Raw genomic sequence first — 19,110 nt, 5'->3', positions numbered from 1 at the left:
AGACGGAAGCCCACCAGGCTCCCCGGTCCCTGGGATTCTCCAGGCAAGAACACTGGAGTGGGTTGCCATTTCCTTCTCCAATGCATGAAAGTGAAAAGTGAAAGTGAAGTCGCTCAGTCATGTCTGACTCTTAGCGACCCCATGGACTGCAGCCTACCAGGCTCCTCCGCCAATGGGATTTTCCAGACAAGAGTACTGGAGTGGGTTGCCATTGCCTTCTCCGAAAGTCATGCTAGAATTCACCAAAGTTGTTTCTAGAACTTCAAAGGCTTAGATGCCCCAGAGTGAAAGATTGGTTAACTTGGCAGTTTCAGATTCATTAAGAACTCTTCTGCTTTCCCTAGCATCCCTAAAGGGTTTGAAGCCAAAAGCCGAAGCAGCAAAAATGAGACAAAAGGGCGAGGCAGCCCAAAGGAGAAGACACTGGACTGTGGGCAGATTGTCTGGGGCTTGGCCTTCAGCCCATGGCCTTCTCCACCCAGCAAGAAACTCTGGGCTCGCCACCATCCGCAGGTGCCAGATGTCTCTTGCCTGATCCTTGCTACTGGGCTCAACGATGGGCAGATCAAGATTTGGGAGGTACAGACAGGTAGGTCATTTCTGGCTGGGATCAAGGACCCCAGGGCTCGCTTGCACATTCTGATCAGGGACGGCCTGTTGACTGAGGGGTGTGGCCGTGACCCGAGGACCAGGGCTTCCTCTCCCCCTGACTTAGTGCCCCGCTCTCTCACGCTAGGGCTCCTGCTTTTGAATCTTTCCGGCCACCAGGATGTCGTGAGAGATCTGAGCTTCACACCCAGTGGCAGTTTGATTTTGGTTTCTGCATCTCGGGATAAGACTCTTCGCATCTGGGATCTGAATAAACATGGTATGGAAGTGAAGGGATGACTTGGAAGCCCCCATATACTCTTTATTTGCCCCCCTCTCTGCTTGACCAGTGTCATTTTATCCAGAACAGTGTTTCTTAACCTTTTTTCTATTAGTGCCTCCTAAGGAGACTTTTTAGACATACTTTTCCTAGTCACCACCTCCCCCACCAACTACCTGGGAGATTTTCATACCAGAGATACAGAGATACACTGTGTATCTGTTCAGGTGCTGAATGCTTATCTATGCTTTGTACATAAAAAAGGTAAGATTTTTCTGACCATCAAGAACCAGTTTTCACCGCTGATGAAAATACATGGTATAGAATAGGTTTTCTCAGCTCTGGCACTCTTGCACTTTGGGCTAGATAATTCTTTGTCATGGGCCAACCTTTGGGTTCTCGATTGTGGAGCAGTATACTTCTGTACCTGTGAGATGCCAGTAGCACCTTTTCCAGTGGTAACAACCAAAAATGTCTCCAGACATTGCCTGGTTTCCACATGGAGGGCCACAGTCTCCCTGGGTTGAGAACCAGTGATTGAGAAGAAATCATCCATGTTGGGTACTTCCTGTTAGAGATACAGTTAGAAAGAATCTAGGTTAGAAGAATTCTCTCAGGCTAGGGGTGGGGCGGAGCAGGGTGTTCATTTCTCCTTTAAGCAGAACAGTATCCAGGAGTGGCCTGATGAAGAATTCCATTCATCTCTGGTGTTGATCCTTAGCTGGAATGGTGACACAGGGAAGAGGAATTTATTTCCAGGATATTTCTCCCTCATGTGGGCAGGGACGTGGGTGTGGAGGGAGGTGGCAGGAAGAGGAAGTGGCGACGTGGCCCGTGAAGAGCGCACTTGTCCCCCTGACAGTGCAAAGTCCGAGTCGTGACTACTGCAGCTCCAGCTTACCTGTCCCTTTCCTCTCAGAAACAAGCCTGCTAGCTTGTCAGACAGCTAAGGAGGTGCGTGTGGTGGCCTTCCCTGGAGGCGTCTCATCACCCAGACAGCCCTGGAGCCTCTTCTGCCTGTTGCTCTGGAGCTTGTAGTTGCGTGGTCCGAGGTGGGCCTGCGGACTGGGAACACTGCTCAGAGGCAGCACCGTTTATAATGTGTGTCCACAGGCAGCTGGCCACCACCTAAGGAAGGAGGGGGAGGGGACCGAGAGTGGGCAGAATGGCCTAGGCCAGTTACTAGGGCTTTTCAAGGAGAGAAGGGCTAGAGTTGTGTCTCTACCCGGCCCTGCCGTGCTACCCTGCCTTGATATGTTCACTCACACCTACCCGGGGGCAGGTGCACTTCTTACAGCTAAAGAAACCATGACTGACTTTAAAAAATTTTATTTCCAATGTATACTCACACATACACATAAACTCATAAATGCATATATATGACCATGGACATTCCCCCCCCCTTGTTGGGGTTTCTCCCCCTAAGCGGTCTCACCCTCCCCTGAACTGCATTCCTCCATGATCCCCCCTGTAGTGCTGTCACCCATGCTAAGAGCCTTCCACGTTTCCTTCCATGTTTTTCTCTATACTTACATAATCTATTCAGACACTCACGTTTCCATTTATGGATTTGGGGGTCATTGTCTCACAAAAATGGAATCTCATTTTTTACATTTTTTTGCATCTTGCCTTTTTTTTTTTTTTTTAAATTAAACACTCCATAGAAAATCTAGTTCCTTAATTTCATGTGACTTAACAGATGGAATACTACCCTTTGTCCATCCATTCCTCTGTTGATGGGCATTTGATTTTTTCCCAAAATGGAGACCTGGAGAGATGAAATGAGTGTCCCAGCATAATGCACTGAGTAGACAGTGGAGCCAGGGTTCAAGCCCAAGTTTGCCTGCCTCAGAGCACGTGGCCCTAATGACCCTGCACCACTACTCATCCATTCATTCTGGCGAGGTGTGGAGAGTGGGATCCTGTAACCGGGGGAAGCCATTACAGAGCATGAATGACAGAATTGAAGGTCTCAAATTTGGGAGGATGCTTCAGAGTAATCCATGTGGTTGGAGGACCTGAAAAGAATAGTCTGCTATAAAAGAAATGTGTCCAATCTAATCTGTGGCCAGCCCTTATCCCATTGACCTTGTGGATTTTGGTGAAGCAGTTGGTAATGATTTCCTGTGGGCATTGTAATGTCACGTTAATAGGTTTCAGGCATTTAAATGACAAGTCTTGTCATATGTCTCTGCATTAAAAAAGGAGCCCAAATCTAGAAAGATGGTACTGATAAAACCTATTTGCAGGGCAGCAGTGGAGATGTAGACAGAGAACAGACTTGTGAACACAGTGGGGGAGGAGAGGGTGGGATGAATGGACAGAGTAACATGGAAACAGATACACTACCATATGTAGAAGAGATAGCCAGTGGAAATTTTCTGCATGACTCAGGGAGCTCAAACCTATGCTCTGTGACAGTCCAGAGTGGGTGGGATGGGGTGGGAAGGAGGTTCAAGAGGGCGGGGACATATATATACCTATGGCAGATTCATGTTGATGTATGGCAGAAAGCAACACAATATTATAAAGCGACTGTCTTCCAAATAAAAAGGGGGGAGTGTGGGCTCAGCTGCTGGAGAACCATTGGATACAGCAGGTAGGGGGGCCAACACCACTGGTTTTGGGGCTTCCTGCTTTGTGGTTCAGGGAGTTGGCTAACTGTGTGCTCCAACTTCTCTGCCAGGTAAACAGATTCAGGTGTTATCGGGCCACCTGCAGTGGGTTTACTGCTGCTCCATCTCACCAGACTGCAGCATGCTATGTTCCGCGGCCGGAGAGAAGTCGGTGAGTCTCAAACTAGGGGTGCCCTATGCTGTGTTGCTTCAGTTCCATGAGACGTGGAGGCCTGTGTGTGGGAGGGTAAGCGAGCCAGTGTCCTTGAAACTCGCCTGCAGATCCACCCCAGCGGGAGCCGCGCTGCCCGCTGAGGCCCCTCCTGCACGCCTGCCTTCTGATTTGCATTGTGACACGGACCCGCTGCACCACTGGAGGGCCGTTTGCCTTCACAAGATGGGAAAGTGGTGCTTTTTAAATGTCTTTCCCCCTCAAAGTCTAAGATTTTAAAAGTTGCAACCCACACTTGGATCCATATTTCCTTCGAACCATCTAATCTGAATCCATCTGATTAGGATTTCCATTTCAAATCATAAAATATATAGAACCTTCTTGAACTTTGTCCTGAAATCCTATCTCTTATAAGAAAAGTACTGGAAACCCAGGAACAGTTTGGAAACCGTTTGAGTTTTGTATCTGCATCGGGCTGTTGGTTGCTGTGACTGACTTGGGAAAGTTAAGAGTCCACTATTTGGTACAGCCCAGGAGGTTAATCATTGATTTGAGGTTTGGAACTAGGTGAAAATGAGAGTTTTCTTAAAGGAAAGAAAAAAATTATTCTTTTAATGATTCTCAGAAGTTTTAAGTTAATGAGCCAGATCAGACCTACAGCTGTGGGGCAGATTTCTCTGGTCCTGTAAACCAAAGCGGGGTGTCAGATGGCTCTGTTGGGTGCCCTGGAATTCACCTCTGACACCTGTTTTTAGTTTTAAGTGAAAAGGCAAGATAGCCACTGGCTTAGGTCTTCAGCATGCATTGCCCTACTTGGTAAGAGAGCTCAGAAGCAGAACCCAGATGCCTCCCCTGAGCCATGTTGGCAGCCATCTTCCTAAGGTCAGTCAGTTTATCTCCCTTAAAGTAAGTGTCTTGAGCATGTCCCTTGCTTAGGCGTCTCAAGAATTCAGACCCGTCACTTTATTTAAGCCCAAATGACACACACTGGAAGAAACGTGGAAGAGCGGGTAGAGAGCTTGGCTTCCCCTGGCTGTCGAGCTGGGAGAGGCAGGGCTGTACCTTCCCCTCGCTGGTCATGTCCTGAGTGCTGTCTCCACCGTGACCAGGCACCTGCTCTTCCCACAGGTCTTTCTGTGGAGCATGCGTTCCTACACGTTAATCCGGAAGCTAGAGGGCCACCAGAGCAGTGTGGTGTCTTGTGACTTCTCCCCTGACTCTGCCTTGCTCGTCACGGCTTCTTACGATACCAATGTGATCATGTGGGACCCCTACACCGGCGAGCGGCTGCGATCACTCCAGTAAGGACCACTCCCCTGCTTCAGCTTCCTGGTGGGGTAACCGATGAGAAACCTGTCTTGGTGCAGGACCCAGTGCGGTCCTGCTTATTCTAAGGCACTGGTGTGTGGCGGTGTTTGTCAGTGAAGTTCTCAAATGAGCCCCCAGTGCCTTCAAGTCTCCTGTGATCGGAGGCTCACTGTATTGCTTGGATTCAGCATTATGAAACCTCACAGTGACTCTTTCTTTCCATTTACTAATAACTGTAGTAACAGGTTCAGAATGATCCTCTTATCGAAACTGTTATTTCCAAAGTGAGTTTTCATATTCTCACCAACTTGGTCTCCTTTTCCCCTTTGTCTCTGTTGTTTTCTGAAGCAAATAATAGGTAGTCCTATAATTATCATGTATCTTAGCCTAAAAAAGACTTTCAGTTTGTACTGGGGCATACAAGTGAGGGCTGACCTACTTTGCATAGGGAAATTAGCACGGGGAGTGTTGGTAGCTCTTCAGCCCTCTCCATGAGACACTGGAGCTATGAAATGCACTTGTTTCCAGTTGTCTTTTACCCAGTCTGCAAATCCCCAGGTTTTCCACATAGGATCTAAGACATGTCTGGAACCTCTTTGTGGCCGAGGCAGTTTGGCCTCCTGCCTGGGGATGAACACTGAAGGGTGGAGGGTGGCTGAAACTCCAGGCCCGCCTACTGTCCTGTGTCCTTCTCCTCAGCCACACCCAGCTCAACCCCCCGATGGATGATAGCGACGTCCACATCAGCTCCCTGAGATCTGTGTGCTTCTCCCCCGAAGGCTTGTACCTCGCCACGGTGGCAGATGACAGGTAATGAAGAGAAACCTCTTTACGCAGCCTCAGAGCCAAGTGCTTGAAAGGACTTGTACCATCACCTTCAGGGTCTGACCTCAGGCCTACTGACGTGTCCCATTCTCCTCCAGGCTCCTCAGGATCTGGGCCCTGGAACTGAAGACTCCGATTGCATTTGCTCCTATGACCAATGGTCTTTGCTGCACATTTTTTCCACATGGTGGAGTTATTGCCACAGGGTATGTATCTGTTAGCTGAACAGATGGGTAGCAATTTCTGCTGAGTATTCCATGCAGCTTTTTAAGGAAAGAAAGCATCTAGAATTTTCTTGCCTATGAGGACGGCTGTAAGGAAATCTGAGATTACATAAAATTCTAATATTTACTTCTGCCAGTGTAGTTTATCATTCACTTTTAATATTTAACCTAAATGTAATGAAAAATCTACAATTCATGCTACCAAACAGGCCAAGTCTGCAAGGAAACAGAAATTAAGATGATGCAGAATTTATATGGGAAACCATTTGGGGCAGAGACCACCTGACAGGGAACATCTGTAATGCAGTAAGTGGCACTCTGCCCCATTACATTTGAAGCCATAGAATGATTTATAAAGGCCTGCACTCCCAGAGATAGCACTTTGGACTCGGAGGTGTCTAGAGTTCTCTTAGTGCTCTCGGCAGCCTTAATTATTCAGCGCCACACCCTTCACATGTATTTCCAAGGTCCAGGTTGCATTTCACTCTCTGCAGTCTCCTGCCAGTGCAAGTCAGTAGAAACGTTAATAACTGTCACGGTGAAAAGACAACTCCTAGGTCTGTCTTTCGTTTCATTTCAGGACAAGGGACGGCCACGTCCAGTTCTGGACGGCTCCTCGGGTCCTGTCATCACTGAAGCACTTATGCCGGAAAGCCCTTCGAAGTTTCCTCACGACATACCAAGTGCTAGCACTGCCAATCCCCAAGAAAATGAAAGAGTTCCTCACGTACAGGACTTTCTAACCCAGTCTCCATGGTCTTACTTGTTTTCTTTGTAGCAGGATAAATCTTCCTGACAAAGGAGTAGGTGGAATAATGGGCCAAACATCTGATTTGGGAAGCTGTGAACAGAATGTAGCAAAGCCAGATTCCAGTGGACCCGCCGGGGTCTCTTCCCCAGGACACAAGAGTGTCAGTCTTAGAAGAGGGACAGAGTGATGGAGCCTGAGCTTTACCTTCAGTCCACTTACGCACAGCAGTGCTGGGCCCTCTGGTCATTTTAATTCCAAGTGCAGTTAAGGAGTTGTTTCACAGAGAGGAGCGCCTGGGCCTCACGCCTCTGTGGCAGCAGGAAAGTTCCCACTCCCTTGACTGGAGTGTGGCTTCTGCTAAGTGTCTGTCACTGATCCAGATGCAGAAGAGGCCTTGGTTCTGTCCTGCTGGTCAGAGCGGCTCTGATGTGAGTGAGCAAGGGCTTTCCTTCTCCCTGCTCCCCTCTGGCCCGAAGGACAGGTGTCATAGAGATGTCTGGTGGGAGGCACTGTCAGCTCAAGTCCAGGTGACTCAAGAGGCCGTGCTCCTGCTAGTAGATTTGGCTTTTTTTTTTTTAAATAATGGTGTGCATGTGCCGGAGGTGTCAGATTTGTGTGTCGGGTTACACAGAACGTATTCCTCAACTGCATGACTGTCCCAGTGGCTACTGAGTTATCTGTCAGTTGTTTGCCAGTTAGCATATTTATTTGTATTTCCTCAACAGATGTTAAGGTACAGCTGTGTTTTTGTCAATGGTATCTAAAAACCATAGTACTCAATTTCAACAGTTGTGAAGATGTCTCCTTAATTGTGTGAAGAATTGGTGTCATCATTTCAGCTGATTTTCTTCTGTACGAGATCTGACTTGACTGCTTCAACTCATTGGACTCAACAGCCAGTCTCAACTCTGCCCCTAAACACAACTAGCTCCTTAAAAGTACTGTTCTCCTTCAGTGGTGTATAGTTATCTAATCAAGACACCTCATTCAAACAAAATCTGCCTTTGGAAAATTTAATATATTTTAAATTATTTTAAAAGAAATGCAACATCTTATCCTTTGGCTTTCTTACTAGGTGCTTTGTAGAGGCCTGTGTATTATGAAAAAGCGTGTTGAAAAGGTAGAGGAGCCTCTCCTCTGCTGCCTTTGTTGCTAAAAGAAAAACTTGTTTTCAGGATGAGAGGCTTTCATTGAAGGAAAAAAGGTAGAAAGCTTTGGGCTCACCGTTTCATTTTTTCCATTAAGAAAAAAAAAAAAATCACCTTTTAAAACAAGTGGGACTAGATCGGGCAGCATTTAGATTTCGTGTTCATCTTGAAATATCATATACGGTGTAGTCTGAGAGGCCCTGGGCAGCTACCTTGAGACAATCCCCCACCCCCACCCCCAGGCCATTAGCTTCAGACAAGGCCCACCTGAGTGATGGGTGTAACCAACTTCTCCCTTTTGACAGTATAAGAATTAGACACCTTTATAAAGAACAGCCTCCAGAGAAAGTTAATTCTGTGATAATCAGGGTCGGAGGCGGCTTTTTCATATAAATGCAAGTCGAACAAGTCAGCCTCTGTGTAGCCGGCTAAGGAAAGAGGAGTCACTTAAACAGTAAGTAAGCTGCTTTATTTTTACTGTGCAGAACCCTGTCACAGATGCAGCACAAATGCTTGCAGATAAACTGTCTTCTATTTAAATACGAAGAGTTCCAATCCTTTCAGCACTGGCAGGCTTAGTCAGGCTTCATCTCATGTGCCCTGGGTTAAACAAGTCAGTGTTGGATGATCTCTGGCCCCAGTGGCATCACTTCAAATGTTTTCTCTCCTGTCCACACTACAATTAGGAACTGGCAAGCAATTATTCTACTTCAAGAGCAAAAATAAAAAGGCCAGGTTTTAAAGGAAGAAAATTGAGTTCATTTTATAAAAGCATAATGGCTTGGGCCAGAAACCCATTAACACCTATTTAAAGTATAGCACAGATTAGATTTACAAACGTGACTTTGGTGATGTTCTTTTTACCTTGTGTTGGAAGATACTTGGGCCGTATTAGATTTGAAAGCCTGATGTTCCAAATAGGGTACGCCAATTTCCTATCATCCAAGCAACTGAAGGGTAAAAGCCTTAAGGCTAAAAATGGGTTTTGCTTTGTTCCCTTTTAAGACACACACGCATAGTGCAATAAGAGAGCTGGACTTTAAAACTGCTTTGTACAGCCCTGCTCCAAACAGCCACAAACAGTATTTAAATGTCTGCCCATCCATGCCTGGAACAATTTTACACAGGTGGGGGTGACTGTGTAAACAGCCAGCCCAGGCAGCTGTTCACTTGTGTCCCCTGCTCTCCTGTCACTTCTGGGCCTGAGAGTTAGTTGGCAGCGTGTGGTCCCCGGCATCTAGGCCTCAGTGACAATCAGGTCTCTGGTGACTTGAAAAGCGGCAATGAGGGAACTCAGCTGAATCTTCTCACTGGTGCCAACAGCAAGTCTGTACCTAAAAGAAAGCAAACCGAAGTAAGGAGAGAGAATAGCACGGCAGCTGCCTTTTGACCACAGAACAACAGCAATCAGACCTACAGTCGGCTGCAGGACTGGAAGGAGGGAATGGAAATTCATCCCAGGCAGCAATCTTGTGTGTTCCCTGACATTTTCTTTGCTGCCTCAAATATTCATAAATCTGATTCAAAGTAAAAATTTTTTTAAAAATTGTTACCAGTAGCAGTGATCTGAACTTAACTTTGTTGAAGCTCTATGTGAATATGCAAAATGCGTGTGACTAGGGATTATTTCTTCACCTACAAAATGCATTGAGAAGGATTTTAATTAAGTTTCCTTTCTCCTAATTCACTGGGAAGTTTGGTTTGCCATATCTGTGGTTCTGTGGTCTAGTCAATAAAGCAAGACACTGGTATTTATCTTGCAACCTTTTCAAGTGCCCAGCTACTGAAAGTAAAACTGCAATTCACAGTATAGCAGTAAGAAGTGACCTAATTGGTACGTGTGAATACCAGTGATGGTGAATTGGAGCTGGCTGATGTGGATGTCTATTTTGAACCCAGTGCTTTTTGTCTACTCAGATGAGAGCTGCCAGCTTCACTGGGGGCTAATAACTGTGTTTACTGAAGCAGCCAAAGTGGAAAATTGAGTTTATGTTTACTTTCCCTGCAATATGCTTTCATATGCCAAAATGCCTTAATAACAGCTGGATAGCTGGCTGTCCCCAAACAACCTAGATGTTTGAACTAAAGCAGACCTCCCAAATAACAAGAGCACGTGGAGAACAAGGGTGGACCCAGCCTCTGAGGCTGAAGGAGAGGCCTTTATCTCAAATATGTAACTGAGCTGTACCTGTCCTTGCTTAACCCCTGTGCTTTAAAAAAGCAGCTCATACCCTTCCCCCCGCTTGGTTCAGTAATCCCACCCAAAACTAGACTCCACCAAGTATGAATGATTTAGACCAAACCGTTGATCCTAAACAAGTAGAAACAAAGAACAAAGGGAAAGCAGGAAAACAAAACTGGAAAATAAATACTCACTCAATGTCTGCCATTTTGGTCAATAAATGTATTCGAACTGAAGATGGAAAGTCAACTGGGAGAAAAATCAAATGAGTGGGGTCTGTCATTTACTGTTAAAAACATCACAGAGGACAAGTATGAGTTTCCACATCAGATAAGACTAATCTCTTGAAGCTACAGATCTTGAGACACCATGTTTCTAGAAGTACAGTGTGTAGGTTTTCAAAGTTTTTATTCTTTTTGAGTCTGTAGGGCAGCTAAAAAAATGAGCAGGTTCCAGAGTGATCATGAGAAGGTGGAAGAGCCGTCCATAATGCTGTCAGCCACTGGGTCACTCTACTGCTGCTGCTGCTAAGTCACTTCAGTCGTGTCCGACTCTGTGCGACCCCATAGACGGCAGCCCACCAAGCTCCCCTGTCCCTGGAATTCTCCAGGCAAGAACACTGGAGTGGGTTGCCATTTCCTTCTCCAGTGCAGGAAAGTGAAAAGTGAAAGTGAAGTCGCTCAGTCATATCCGACTCTTAGCGACCCCATGGACTGCAGCCTACCAGGCTCCTCCACCCATGGGATTTTCCAGGCAAGAGTACTGGAGTGGGGTGCCATTGCCTTCTCTGCTGGGTCACTCTAAGTTACTGTCAAAGCTGAGTTCTCACTTGCTATCCCAGTTTTAAAAACGATTGATTTTTAAAGGTCGATTCATTCTCAGTGTCCACAAAGTGCAGAGCTGGGCCTGAGCCAACCATGTTCTTGGGCAGAATTTCACACCAGCCAGCGGCTTAGAAAGGAACTGGCAGAACCAGTGTTCATGGACCAGACGGTCTGCAGGTGACTGCGGGTCAGGGAGGAGCTTCTCCATGAGGCTGAACAGCAGACCACTCAGAGCTTGGAAGACACAAGTGTCTGGTCCTCCCTCAAAGGGCTAACTGGATTGGCCTGGGGTGGGTTGTATATGGGCCAGGGTCGAGAAGCAGTTCTCTGTACATAACATACAACCAAGTGGGGAACTTAAAATGGTTTAGGTGAGACCACTCTGGCTGATTTGAAGCTAGATCTTCCTTCTCCCTCTCTCCTTTTGGGGAAAATACCCTTTTAGAAATACGAATTACAATATCCTACTTTTTGCTTTAAAATATGAACCCTTGGAGGACATAAGTTAGCCTTTCAGAAATTTCTTTTCTTCTTTCCCCCCAGCATTCTAGAGGTCAAGAGTATTTTTAGAACAAGGTTTTAAATAGCAAGATAAAACAAAAAATGAGGGACCAGGTTTACACCTCTTCATTCCTGTTTCTTTGTTTCCAAAGTGGACAGTGGAGCTTCAGGTTCCCTCTCCAATCACCCCCAACCTCAAAGAATGCTGCTTTATACACAGCTTCTGAACCGGGGAGGAACATGAGTTACCTCTGTGCACGAACAGGTGTATCTCTGTCAGGATGTCGTGTAACGCCAACCCCTTCAGAGTTTTTAACTCCATGATATCTAGAGAGGAACAGTTAAGGCAAAGGGACCAAGTTCCAGGACAAACACTGTAGAGAGTGACTTTTGAAAGCAGGACTTTTCACCCCAACACAGCTGTTGCTTTCCATCTGAAGTGGCATATGTTGGACCCAAATTCTTATTTTTCTGTTTTCATCTCCATCCAATAAGAGTTTTCTGAAAGATAACAGTTGTATCTGTCTAGTAGAGAATAGAACCAAATGCATTCCCCAAAAGGCTTTACATCACTACACCTAGCTCTTAATTTTACAGGAAAACGAGTAACAGTGACATCTTGAAAATGACTGCATCTTCTACCCAAGGTCTAAGTGCTTCCCTCCCATCTGTGAGTGGAGCGGCTGCAAGCCACACCCAGGTCAGGGCCCTTCAGGAAGAACTCTGTGACATTAAAGACAAGCACTCATTCCACCCACAGACATCGTGTTCCATCATGAGCTGAAAAGAGTTCCATGTTCAGACCCTGGACACTTAATGCACCGACTGCAGGGCAAGAGAAAGGATATTCCTGTAGGCCGTGGTGAAGTCTTGATTCAACATCCAGTCCAGAATGTTGGCGATGTCTGACTTGAGCGGGTGCCCTGTGCAGGTGTAGACAGTCTCCTCTGTGACCTTCCCAAAGGCCATGTTGGTGCTCTGTGCAGTCAGAGGGGGAGAATCACCATGGCTGCTGCAGGCGGATCAGGAGGCAATTGTGGAGGGAGCAATGTGGGGGTGGGGAGGTACCCGACAGGCCGAACCCTGTACTTCTTACACTGCTAAGATCTGGCCATGTCCGGAGGATGCCGCTGCCAGTCAGCTATGTTACTGCTGCAGAGTCCTTCCCTATCTCTCCCTTGTTTGCAACAAATTATTCTTTCAGTTAATCGAAACACAAGGGTGGGGGTACACCTTTAATATATAACAAGATCAAGTTTTTACCAGTTCTGTTGTACTGTTACTCATGTCTTTCTTGGAAAACTATTCCAAAGCAACTAGAGATCTGCTTGGAGTGGTGCCATACCTGTAAGATGTTCAGAGCCCTTCGCATGTCTCCACTGGAAAGAGTTATGAGCGCTTTCATCCCATCTTCACTTATATCAACTCTGAAAGGAAACAGGCAGAAGGGATTCAGAGGTCCTGAGAGCACAAGTGCTTATGGAGAGAACAAGATGGCCTGGGATGATCGAGGCATTTAAACAATGAAAGAAAGAAAAGGGAAGGATGGAGTTAACAATACTCTCCTGATCTACAGACTCCAGAATTCACTGGCTTTTGGGGACATTGGCCTCATGTTGAGTCACAGTCCAGTTCAAGTCTAGAAGGACTCTTACTGGGATCAAGTGTTGCTCTGTTGCGCAGGTAGCTTTGAAATCTGTTCTCTGGGAGGATAGGGTCCTGATGAGATCTGCAATTGCAGAGCCAAGGCACCTGTTAACAACAGCAGCGGCTCGGGCTGGTTACTTGCTTGGCATCTGATTACACAGAATGTGATGACTCAGGACCCTCCCTTCTAGTCAAGAAAGGCTAGTGGCATCTTAGCAGAAGAGACTTGGCAATGTGCAGTTCCCAACAACAAAAGAAGAGCAGGAAGAAGGTGGGACAGCTTCCAGGGGAGAAGGATGGAATCCAGTGAAGAACCAAATGACTTTCATGAAGAATGTCTGTGAGATGCCAGGGCAGCTAACAGACAGGGAGGCTTAACCTGTGCCAGGTTTCCTGAATTGTCTACAAACGGTATCACCTTGAAACATACCAGCCAGTCGCCTTACCCAACACCCAGTCTCCCAAGGCCCACCCCCTTCCCTGCTTTTCAACATACTTACTTCTCTTCTTCTACGACGTGTTCCAGGCGGGGAACCATGAGTTCGGGAGTCAGTGGTCCGAATCGGAATCTTGTACACCGGGACTGCAAGGCAGGGATGATCTTTGACAGATAGTTACATATGAGGCAAAATCTGGTATTTTCAGTAAACTTCTCAATCACTGGCAAGAGAAAAGAAAACCACCTCATTTCCATTCTGATTCTTCAAGGGACCCAGAAACCCTGCACTTTTCTAGGGTCATGTGAAAGGTACAGAAAACAAGAATGCAGACAAGTGGAGATGCTATGGTAGTGATAGAGGATGTCCCTGGAGACCAGCCATTCTTTCCCAAGCTGATGAACAGGACGGTACAAAAAGCTTCCTTTTCCACGAGTGGCCATGATTCTGGCGCTCTTGCCATTCTACTCCATTAAGATGTGAAATCCAGTATTCCTTCCCTTTTGCATAAAATTCTACTTGGCAGATGGATGATGCCCCAACTTTTACTGGGCAGGGGAGGAGAATGGCTTTTTGAAGACTTTCCAGTGGACTTTGTCTCAAACTCTTAAAGCATTCTCGAGAGCATTAAGCTGAATTCAGAGATGCCTAAGACATCAGTTTCATTCTGTACCAACATTCTCACGCTGGGATCTGCCCAGACTGACTCAACAGAACAAGATGCTGCAGAAAGGCTGCCAACGCCTTTAGGACCAAAAGATATTCTGTTCTCCTCCTCCTTAAACATGGGCTGCAATCTACTCCTCCCTAAAATTCTTAAAGATTCTCTTCTCTCTTAGCTGTTCACTGCAGAATCTTAATGAGAGATTAAGAATGTCCTTGCAAAGAAACTAACTGCACCAGGCCCCTTAAGACTGACAAATTACAGCATACTCTCCCTTCCTGGCCAAATCATTCTCCTGGCAAGAAGTGAAAGCATGTCAGCTTTCTGACATGACTGATGCAACTAAATTTCTAGTATTATTTTCCTGGCTCCTTTGTATCTAAGGGTACCAATAGCAGAAAGGCCTATCTAGCAGTTTAGAAATGAACAACTTCCTACCTGCCCCCATCCATCAGTACAAATTCCCAACTCTGAAACTGAACCCAAGGGAAAAGGAGGATAAAACACCAGTGTCTGGTCATTACCTAAGAGTCCCCAAAAGGTTTATGTCTTTAAATTACTAAAAGAGGTAATACCCCAGTGCAGAGATTTTTGTCTAGATCATCAGATGGGATATGCAGTGAAAGGCATACAGAAATTTCTTTGGGTCAGAAGATGAATGAAAACTGAAAAGAACCCATGTCCTATCTCAAGTCCAAAGATGCTAATTCTCCTCTAGAGCTGTCCTCACCAACCACTGTACATGGCCATACTCCTTACCTCTCCTCAGGGCGTTCTGGGCATCCTGAGTCATGGCATCGGCCTCATCCAAGATCACCAGTTTAAAGCCTTTCCTGGGAAGACAAGTGGTACTTTCTAAAAGCTGCTTCAATCTCACTGTGACTTCCAGGCCCAAAACTACACCTTCACATTTGTGCCACTGGGCCCCGGCTCACAAAGTTCATTTCTCCTAGAACTCTGACCAAAGCAGACATTTGTGGTAACACAGAGCAAATACCCCACTGCTCCTTCAACTCTTAAAGGGAACAGAGGTCTAACCTCTGTGTCAGGTTCTGTCCTCTGGCACCTTCATCTTTCTTCCTCCCAGAATCCTATTATCCTAGTGCTGCCTTTTCCCTACCACCTTTACTTCTGCCTGTCTTTTCCTCTCTTTTTTCACCACCATCCTAGTTATCCACCCTGATCTCAATTCATTTTTGTTTAAATTCAAACTAGCTCACCCAGTCTTATGATGTAATCAGTTCTCTGTTAACCAATAAAATGGAACTAATGCTTCCCCAGGGTACTTGCAAATAGATTTAGATAATATTTTCATTTTAGTATTTCTTACCACCATTCCTATACTTTATGTCTTTCTCATGGCTGCTTTTGACAAAGCCTTCCCCGCTCTTTTTCTTACACTTTTATAAACTGGCAAAGGAGAGGATTTAAAAAACTCAACTCACTGATCAAAATCTTTAGGGAGAGAAATCATGCAAAGAATTCTTACTTAAATATTGTCCTTGTGCTAGCAAAGCTCAGGATTGGTCCCCGAACGATATCTATTCCTCGGTCATCTGAAGCATTCAGCTAAACATGAAAGAAGCCAGAATAAATAGAAAACATATTAGTGTGCTATGAATTAATGTATCTTTTTATCAGTCCTGCTCAGCAAGCTAGGTCTCTAAGGACAGATAAAGAGATGATCATTAAAAAAAAGATTGCAATTATATTTAAAACTCACAGCTCACTAGATCATTCCACTATATTCTGAAAGGCCAATGACTATCTTTCTTCTCCCTTTTGAGGACAATCACTGACATGCTTTGGAGGAATAATTAATTGGTCTGGTCACAGTGAATAGCACCCCAGGCAGGAGCAGAATGATACTAATTTTAGCTACCACAACCCAGAGCAACCCAGAAGTTAACAAGTTTTTAATAAACTGAAGTAAGAACAATTAAGAATCTTGGTAGCAGCAAGATTCTAAGATCTATAACAAAAAAAGTAAGTTAAACCATTTTTTTTCTTAACAATAGACAATATTTAGAATTTCATAATCTAAGTGGATCAGTTGTGTCCCAGCAGTAAACAGACAGCACACTCAAATTCAGTAATTTGAAGAGAACTAAATGAAGAGAGATTTTAAAAGGTGCTTATGAGGTGTGGGAGAAACCACAAGAGCTATGCAATACCTTACGGGCTACTGGGGCCCATTACCACTCCCAAGTCTTAAGGGGTTGTTGGGGGAGTGGTGCTGGCTCCTGGGGAAATGCTGGGTGCTGTGCCCTGTGGGAGGGGACATTGTCCATCTGTGTAATGTGGTGACCCGGGGCTGGACCAGGCATCATTTTTCCCCCAACTCCTGCCAGGGCCCCTACGGGCCAAACCCAATAGGAGCCAGAGGGCAAGAGAGCTTGTTGGCAACACAGCCCAGTCTTCTGAGACAAGAACAGTGTGGAGCAACATGCAGAAGGGCACATGGGAGACAGCTAGCAACCAAGTGACCCCTGAGTGTTTTGAGTAAAAGTTGGCAACAGCAAACAAAAACACCTGGCCCTACCACTGCCCTCTAGCTACACCAAAAATCTCCAGGCAAAAATGTCAATTATAGGAAAAGTGAATTGAAATATTGTACATCTGCTTCTTTCCCAACCACCAGCACGGCAACTAACTTGGAAAACAAAACTAGCAGAACTAAAAATAAGAGACCAGAGTTCTTTGAAAGTTAAGGGTAATCCTCTCATTTACCTCCAAGACCATGGAGCCAAATTCCTTATCTTTGTACAGCTGTTTAGCACAGGCCAGGATGGTGGATGTCTTTCCTGTCCCTGGAGGACCATACAGAAGGAGGTGCGGCAGGCGGTCCTCACTGATAAACTTCTGAACTGAAGATGGGGGGAAAAAGAGAGATGCTATCAGTCTTAGAGTCGCCTCATTCACTGCGGGCCAGAGTTGGACTGAATCTACTTCAACTCTATGTTCAAATCCAGGGCGCGGGCAGGAATGAAAAATCTGAAGGATGCAGCTGTCAAAGCCACATCCCAAAGAGCTTAATCAGATTCTTTAAAGTTATTACAGCAGAAACAACATCCCTAAGAAATATATCCAGGTCCTTCAACTAGGATACCAGCCACTGACACATGGATACTTACTGGTACTCAAGATGTCCTGATGAGAAATGAGATCATCCAGTGTCTGTGGCCGATATTTTTCAACCCTAAAATACAATGTAGCATGCATTACAACATATATAAAGGCAAGAATATTTTGTTATGTGCAAAAGAATCCTTTCATACATATCCTACCTAAAAGAAGAGAGAGCTACAAAAACCTGTAACCCAGTGGTTCTCAATCGGGGCAATTTTGTCCTCCAGTGAACTCTTGATAATATCTACAGACTTTTCCCGTCAAAACTGGGTGGAAGGTGCTATTGGCATATAGTGGATAGTCATCAGGGAAGTTATTAAACATTATGAAATGCAAAGGCTAATCCCCGTGGCCATGCTCCCCCCTCCAATATCTGGTTAAAAATGTCAACAATGCTGAAAAACTGTTCTCATTTCACCTTTCCAGCTATCTGCCTATAATCTCAACCTGGATGGGCACCTAAAGTTAATCCAAAATTGAACCTGTATCCAAATATAAATTAACAGATGAATGGATCAATAAATGGTGGTATAGCCATACAGTGGAATGTTCTTGGCAATAAAAGGACATGAATTGCTGATCTAAGAAGCCAGTCACAAAAGACTACATATTGTATGATTCAAGTTACATGAAATATCCAGAATAGGCAAATTCACAGAGACAGAAAGTAGATTAGTGGTTGCCAGGAGCTGAAGGAGAGGGGAATGGGGAGTGACTGCCAACAGGTATATTGTTTCCATTTGAGGTATATGAAAAATTTTGCAACTAGATAGTGGATGATCACACAACATTCTGAATGCACTTAACACCACAGAACTGTCTGAATGCACTTAACACCACAGAACTGTACACTTTAAAATCGCTACAACTGTAAATTTTATGTTATGTATTTTTACTATAGTAATAACAAACCGAACTCATTATCTTGAAAACTTTTGAAAAGAAACAAGAGTTTTTCAAAATCAAGCCAAATCCCATCAGTCTTTAAAACAACACTGAGACACAGTTGTGGAAGCAGGCTGGCTAAGAGTGCAAGCTCTTAATCTGGACCACCTGGGTTCAAATCCAAACCTATTTTCCAACTCTAGACCTTAAGCAAGTCATTTAGCCATTTGGTAAAGCTGGAATAACAGTGCCTTCTTCCTAGGGTCTTTGCAAAATTCCAACATCTAATAGGGTGCGTGTAACGAAATCACTGAAATGAAAGTTAACTAGGAAGTGCTGTTATCATCATCATCATCATTATTCTAGCTTAGAATGTGACCAGTAATCGCACCGAGAGAAGAGACTATTTTGGCAAGAGAGAACATTCTGCCACAGAGGCCAAGGCAATGTCAGAAGACATGGGATCGAACCCCCGTGTTGCCACCCAAGTGGGGAAGCCGTTTTCCTCTTCCGCAACAGGAAAGGGGGCCCAGGGTTATGGGTGAAGGGAGACCTAGCTAGTTATAAATAGAATGGAGCAGGACTGGGGAGTTGAGGGGAGGTGAACTTATGTGGTTCCACCCCGGCCTCAAGTCTGGGGACGGCGGGGCGAGGTCGGACTGGGGACTGGCCACTTGTTCACTCGGGCCACCGCCTCCGCGCGCGGCCGATCCCCTTCCCCGCAGCAGCCAGGCCCCCTCCTACCAGGGCAGGTTTCTGATCTTGGCCGCCTCAGGCTGCTGCTGCTTGTGCGCTGAGGTCTCCATAACGGAGTGATGATGGTGGCCGGTGGGCTTGTCGCGTTTCCCAGAGGCCCGAACCTCGCCAACAGCCGCAACCAGACCCCGGGACCCTCGCACTTAGAGTTCGCGCGCAAACGCAACTCTCGCG

At 45.7% G+C, this 19,110-nt stretch overlaps 2 protein-coding genes across 5 annotated transcripts in view; one reads left to right on the top strand and one right to left on the bottom strand.

Annotated features, from left to right (window-relative positions):
- WSB2 (WD repeat and SOCS box containing 2) overlaps positions 1-9,469 on the top strand; it is a 22,342-nt gene extending 12,873 nt beyond the window's left edge. The window contains exons 3-9 of one of the 3 annotated variants that reach the window (XM_027566721.1): positions 345-589; positions 737-868; positions 3,555-3,655; positions 4,784-4,956; positions 5,663-5,773; positions 5,887-5,994; positions 6,593-9,469. In XM_027566721.1, coding sequence (XP_027422522.1) covers positions 345-589; positions 737-868; positions 3,555-3,655; positions 4,784-4,956; positions 5,663-5,773; positions 5,887-5,994; positions 6,593-6,755 — 1,033 coding nt within the window. In that variant the 3' untranslated portion in view covers positions 6,756-9,469. The remainder of the gene's footprint in view (positions 1-344; positions 590-736; positions 869-3,554; positions 3,656-4,783; positions 4,957-5,662; positions 5,774-5,886; positions 5,995-6,592) is intronic. The other 2 variants (XM_027566720.1, XM_027566722.1) reach the window with 2 other exon arrangements.
- RFC5 (replication factor C subunit 5) lies at positions 7,329-19,110 on the bottom strand. Of its 2 annotated transcripts, XM_027566723.1 has the most exons (11): positions 18,925-19,109; positions 17,301-17,365; positions 16,897-17,033; positions 15,656-15,735; positions 14,926-14,999; positions 13,566-13,725; positions 12,764-12,845; positions 12,267-12,396; positions 11,668-11,745; positions 10,288-10,342; positions 7,329-9,245 (listed from the first exon to the last, which is right to left on the bottom strand). In XM_027566723.1, the coding sequence occupies exons 1-11, from the start codon at positions 18,984-18,986 to the stop codon at positions 9,149-9,151; spliced, it is 1,020 nt and encodes a 339-aa protein (XP_027422524.1). In that variant the 5' UTR covers positions 18,987-19,109; the 3' UTR covers positions 7,329-9,148. The 2 variants fall into 2 exon arrangements, with proteins under 2 accessions (XP_027422524.1, XP_027422525.1); XM_027566724.1 differs by lacking the exon at positions 10,288-10,342 and having other exon boundaries at positions 18,925-19,110.

Source organism: Bos indicus x Bos taurus, chromosome 17 (genome assembly GCF_003369695.1).
Source record: "Bos indicus x Bos taurus breed Angus x Brahman F1 hybrid chromosome 17, Bos_hybrid_MaternalHap_v2.0, whole genome shotgun sequence".
NCBI classification, from domain to species: Eukaryota; Metazoa; Chordata; class Mammalia; order Artiodactyla; family Bovidae; genus Bos; species Bos indicus x Bos taurus.
This window is presented reverse-complemented; position numbering and strand designations above follow the sequence as displayed.

What these genes read in the sequence shown, in the direction of transcription:
- RFC5 (XM_027566723.1), bottom strand. Translation starts at nt 18,986, where the DNA reads ATGGAGACCTCAGCGCACAAGCAGCAGCAGCCTGAGGCGGCCAAGATC. An exon ending in AAGATCAGAAACCTGCCCTG is followed by an intron (nt 17,366 to 18,924) that starts GTAGGAGGGGGC and finishes ATTGTATTTTAG; the next exon opens with GGTTGAAAAATATCGGCCAC. An exon ending in GGGCTCTGAACATCTTACAG is followed by an intron (nt 12,397 to 12,763) that starts GTATGGCACCAC and finishes CTGACTGCACAG; the next exon opens with AGCACCAACATGGCCTTTGG.